Source organism: Vicia villosa, linkage group LG6 (genome assembly GCF_029867415.1).
Source record: "Vicia villosa cultivar HV-30 ecotype Madison, WI linkage group LG6, Vvil1.0, whole genome shotgun sequence".
In the NCBI taxonomy this organism is placed as follows: Eukaryota; Viridiplantae; Streptophyta; class Magnoliopsida; order Fabales; family Fabaceae; genus Vicia; species Vicia villosa.
This window is the reverse complement of record NC_081185.1, coordinates 56,947,402-56,952,720: the sequence shown is the minus strand read 5'-3', so window position 1 is coordinate 56,952,720 and position 5,319 is coordinate 56,947,402. Positions and strand designations below refer to the sequence as shown.

Genomic DNA, 5,319 nt, shown 5'->3' with positions numbered 1-5,319 from the left:
CTAAATGCAACAATATTTTGTTGACTGTTGTAGATATCTTATTCCAACCATTTATGGACCCTGTTGACCCAATTGGTTCAGCCAAAAAGGCAAGAGCAAGAAGATCGTTGCTCTTAAAAGACTTGTGTTCCAAGCGTCAAAGATATAGTAGTCCACAAGTTTTACATGGCCATAGAATGATGAACACTCCAATGTCAATGACTCCTAGGCAACCTTTGAAAGAATTGACTCCATCATTCCAAAACAGTTATGCCGGTTCAGAACCTAGCGTATCAAGACACGCTTTTAGGACAAATTTTAACACCTGCCAAATAGGTGGTCTGCGAACAAATCTATTCTCACAATTTGCAGGATTTTCTGCGATAAATGAGAACGAATCCTTTACTCCTTCACCATTGGTTGATTTAAAAGAACGGTCACCGGCTCATGAAATGGAAATCCTTGGAACTGGAAGTTCTTCTAATTTACACACGTTGGTATACTGCCTTTCCATTTTCACTTCAATTTAGAATTATTTCAATTCAATGTATGTAGCTTATCTGTGTGCCCATTAATAGATGAGTTTCATTTCTTATAATCACAATTTTCAACCTCAACACTAATTTTAATCAAATATGGCAATTACCATAATTCTGAATTAAACTCTTTCCCATTAATGAGGTTGCACATTGTATCTTGATTCAGGCATACCTGTCCACGTACCACGAATGTGAGATTGCCGCTATATTTATTTCACTTATTATAATGCAATTCATGATTTGCAATCTCACCAGGTGCCCAGCAAGTTCCAGACCAGGTCGGGGTAGGCCTAAAAATGTCTATGGGGTTCCAAATATTGCTAGGAACTTGACCAGGAAGTTTCCTATACTCGGAAGTACAAACACCGCTACATCGAACTCTACTCTCGAGGGAAATGAACAGTTCAGGTACATACATGCCTTGCTGTACATATTGTCCATCTGTTTAATAATATAGTTTAAGTTTAATTATATGCATATAATGTTTATCAACAGTGCATTCATTGAGGTTTATCAAAGTTCTTAATAAACTTCATTTGCTCATGACAGCAATCCAGCTCTGGACACACATAATGGTACAACAAGTAATGTTAATTTTGTTCTTCCAACTCAGCCAGTTCAAAATCCGTCTAATCTAAACAACGCATCGTCTTCCGGAAGTAAACCACGGTATAATTCAAACACAATACTTGAATTGGTTGCAACTGCTAACGAGTGGTACAACACTCCATGGTGGACAAATTATTAACACTTAACCAAACTTTTTTGGCCATATATTATCCCTCTCAAATTTTTCTTAAAATTTGAATTATAGTGTAAAGGAACTAATTTGGATGTTATTCACTTGGATTATAATATACAGAAGTACTCCCATCCCCAAACGAGGCAGGGGCAGGCCTAGAAAACAATTGGCTGAGGTTCCATGTCCGCCGTCGAATTTGAATAGCCAGTTCACCTTCCAAAGCATTGGTATGGCATCTTCCATTACAAATGGCCAAACTCGCTCAAGGTACCAAACATGGCAGTTCTCATTATTATTCCATTAATGTGTGCACCTATTCACTGTTTAGTCATTTTTTTCCCACCAGGAATGTCAATACACCATTGGAAAATCCTCTCCAAATACCCAGTGGTAGCAACAAGCTTGTTTGTCGTGAGGTACCGCCAGTAACACAGTCCACACAGAATCACCATCGTAGCACGGAGCCAACATGTCCGGTTTTTACACCTACGATCAATATGGACTTTAACAGCGACTCCGACAATGATAGCGACTACGACCCTTTTACGGGTATGTCTAATACTTTGTTCTATCACTCAGTGCTATATTTCAATTTATATTTGCATAACAGAGCTAGACACCTCATCTCAATTTTGCCTAAAAACCTCTGTATTTTCTTAATAGCATATCATTCCGAAGATGAAATCTGTTCAGAGACAGACGAGCATGAAGCACCTTTTACAATCCATGGCTATGCAACCGGAACTGAGTCGGGTACATGGTTAATCCATTAAAACAAGTACATACTTAAAGATAGTAAACCATTTTAATTTTGCTATCAATAATTTTTACATTGATTAGTTGATTGTAGAATATTACGATATCGGTTCACCTCTTATCGAATGTCGTTATTGTAAAGCAATGATGTGGTATCAAGAGAGGATGCACAAAAGTACCCACTCTGCTAACCCGAAGTTTATGATGTGTTGTGGGAACGGAAAAGTTGAACTCCCACTGCTAAGACAGCCTCCGGAACCACTTGCAACACTTTTGTTTGATCACGAAAATAATGTTAGTCGGAAGTTTCAACAACATATCCGACTATACAATATGATGTTTGCATTCACATCACCGGGAGCAAGGTTGGACAATCGTTTTAACAACGGACGTGGCCCTCCAATACTAAGGATACAAGGTCAGACGTGTCATCGCATCGGAAGTATGTTGCCTCCTCAAGGTCAAAAACCAAAGTTCGCTCAGTTATATATTTATGACACCGAGAATGAGGTGGAAAACAGAATGCATCATCTAAGGTAATATCCATGCAAATTTCACTTTCTTGGTTGTAATATAGTAGGCTATACTGTACTGAGCAGTTTCATTACTTAAATATTCTGTTTTGGGGTTTAAGACTGTTTTTTCTCATGTGAAGGAACAAAGAGAACATCGATCCTTTGGTTGTCAATCAATTGTCCAGCATGTTGTATGAATTCAATCCTCATGCTAAGATCTTTCAAATGGCAAGACACTGGTTGAATAGCGGGGAGCCTCAAAACCTAAAACTTCGACTAATTTCTAATCGGTCTACTGATGGCAGAGTGTATAATCAGCCAACTGTCAGTGAAGTTGCAGCCTTGGTTGTTGGAGATATTGACACGACAGAAATGAGGGATATAATAATGCAAACTAGAGGAGGAGGACTTCAAAGAATCAACGAGCTCCATGCCGCTTACATGGCTTACCAGTATCCGTTGATTTTTCCGTATGGTGAGGATGGCTATAGACCTGATGTAGCACATAGGGACCTACCTGTAAATGAAAACAGCATCAGAAATAGGCTCACGATTCGCGAATGGCTGGCCTTCCGCATTCAAACCAGATCAAAAGAAGCTAAGACTTTGTTATCTTCTAGAAGGTTGTTCCAGCAATTTCTGGTCGATGGTTACACTATGTTAGAGTCCGAGAAACTAGAATGGCTGCGCAAAAATCAACCAAAGCTTCGGGTGTCCAAGTACAACTCTTTACATGAAGAGGGCGACCAAAGTCAAGCTCCAGGTTTAACCATAGGTAAACGAGTGGTGTTGCCTTCGTCCTTTGTTGGCGGTCGTAGGTTTATGGATCAATTGTACTATGATGGAATGGCTATATGCAGTAAAGTTGGATTTCCAGATTTGTTTATTACTTTTACATGTAACCCAAATTGGCCTGAGATTCAAAGGGTGCTTGGTCCTCTTCATTTGAAGCCTCAAGATCGACCGAATATCATTTCTAGAATTTTCAAAATCAAGTTTGATCAATTGCTTTCAGATTTGACCAAAAAAGGTGTTATTGGCAAAGTGCTTGCTTGTAAGTTATTTTCTCCGTTTACTTTATTTTGATTAAACTATATCTAAGTGCAATATTAAGTTTTGATTACATAGGAGTACACGAACAGTTCTGGTTTATATGATAGTATTGATTGATTATACTATTTCTGACAGTAATTTTAACTTTTCCAACATCTTTCATTGGTAGATATGTACACCATTGAATTTCAAAAAAGAGGATTGCCTATGCCCATATATTGATCTTCTTGCATCCTTCAAACAAATATCTAAGACCGGAAGATATTGACAAGATCATTAGTGCTGAAGTGCCCGATCTCGAAACACAACCTCGGCTGTACAATTTGGTCAAATCTCACATGGTTCATGGTCCTTGTGGTTTGGCAAATCAAAAGTCACCTTGTATGAAAGATGGGAGATGCACAAAGTTTTACCCTAAGAAATTCCAAAGTACAACTATAGTGGACCAAGAAGGCTACCCGGTTTATAGGAGAAGAAACAACGGACACACCATTCAAAAGAACGACATCATCTTTCATAGTGGTCATGTTGTTCCTCACAATCCAAGTTTGTTATTGAAGTACGAAGCCCACATCAACATGGAATGGTGCAATCAAAATACTTCTATCAAATACCTTTTCAAATATATTAATAAAGGCTCCGATAGAATTTCAGCAATCATACAAGGCCAAGACAAAAACAACGTTGATGAGATCAAACAATATTTGGATTGTCGATACATCTCCCCAAGTGAAGCATGTTGGCGGATATTTTCTTATTCTATACATGGCAGAAAACCAGCCGTAGAAAGATTGTTTTTTCACATGGAAGGTGAAAACTCTATGTACTACAAAGACTACGAGCAGGTTGGTGATGTGTTGCTCAAACCAAGTGTAACGGAGTCCATGTTTACGGCTTGGTTTGAGGCTAACAAGACTTATGAGGAAGCAAGATTGCTAACTTATGGTGACTTTGTTTCTAAATTTGTCTATCATAAACGAAGTCGAAGTTGGAAACCAAGGAAGCGAGGGTATACCATTGGTCGTCTAATTTGGGTTCCGCAATCCACTGGTGAGTTGTTTTATTTAAGAATGATGCTTACCGTCAAGAAAGGTCCGTTATGCTATCAAGACATCAAAACGGTTGATGGTAAGAAGTGCAAAACTTTTAGAGATGCATGCTTTGCGATGGGATTTTTACAAGATGATCGTGAATTTGTCGAGGCAATCAAAGAGGCGCATCTTTGGGGTTTGGGTCCTTTTTACGCAAACTATTTGTGACAATGTTACTTTCGAGATCCATGAATAAACCTGAACATGTTTGGAGAAAGACTTGGAGATATTTATCGGATGGCATTCTTTATGATCAACGGTTATTGGCAAGAGATCAAGGTATTTTATCTTACTATATTTGAGATATTCTTTCATTATTTGCCTTGCTGTGACAAATGATAGTAATACTTTCCATAGTTAGTAATAGGGATATTGTCCATAGTTTGGAATTCGAATCCAGTTCTGTATTGACATTTACAATCACGTTATATAATTCATTACTTAATTCATTACATAATTTTATTTCATTATTTAATTCATTGCATAATTTACAAAAGTTGTGGAACATGAACCTTTTTATGGTGGAACATTGTACTAGGAGGTAGTGATATTGTCCATAGTTAATAAAAAGATTCCAGTTCTGTTATGGAATGAACGAATTGCTGATTCAGCAACAGCTAGAAACAATACATCCATATGAAACT

At 37.9% G+C, this 5,319-nt stretch overlaps 2 protein-coding genes across 2 annotated transcripts; both read left to right on the top strand.

Annotated features, from left to right (window-relative positions):
- Positions 1 to 1,757: 1,757 nt before the first annotated feature.
- Positions 1,758 to 3,617, top strand: LOC131613703 (uncharacterized). Its single transcript, XM_058885351.1, has 4 exons — positions 1,758 to 1,809; positions 1,924 to 2,013; positions 2,111 to 2,552; positions 2,672 to 3,617. The coding sequence occupies exons 1-4, from the start codon at positions 1,758 to 1,760 to the stop codon at positions 3,615 to 3,617; spliced, it is 1,530 nt and encodes a 509-aa protein (XP_058741334.1).
- A 305-nt stretch (positions 3,618 to 3,922) lies between these two features.
- Positions 3,923 to 4,843, top strand: LOC131613702 (uncharacterized). The gene has a single exon (XM_058885350.1). The coding sequence runs from the start codon at positions 3,923 to 3,925 to the stop codon at positions 4,841 to 4,843; it is 921 nt and encodes a 306-aa protein (XP_058741333.1).
- Positions 4,844 to 5,319: the final 476 nt, after the last annotated feature.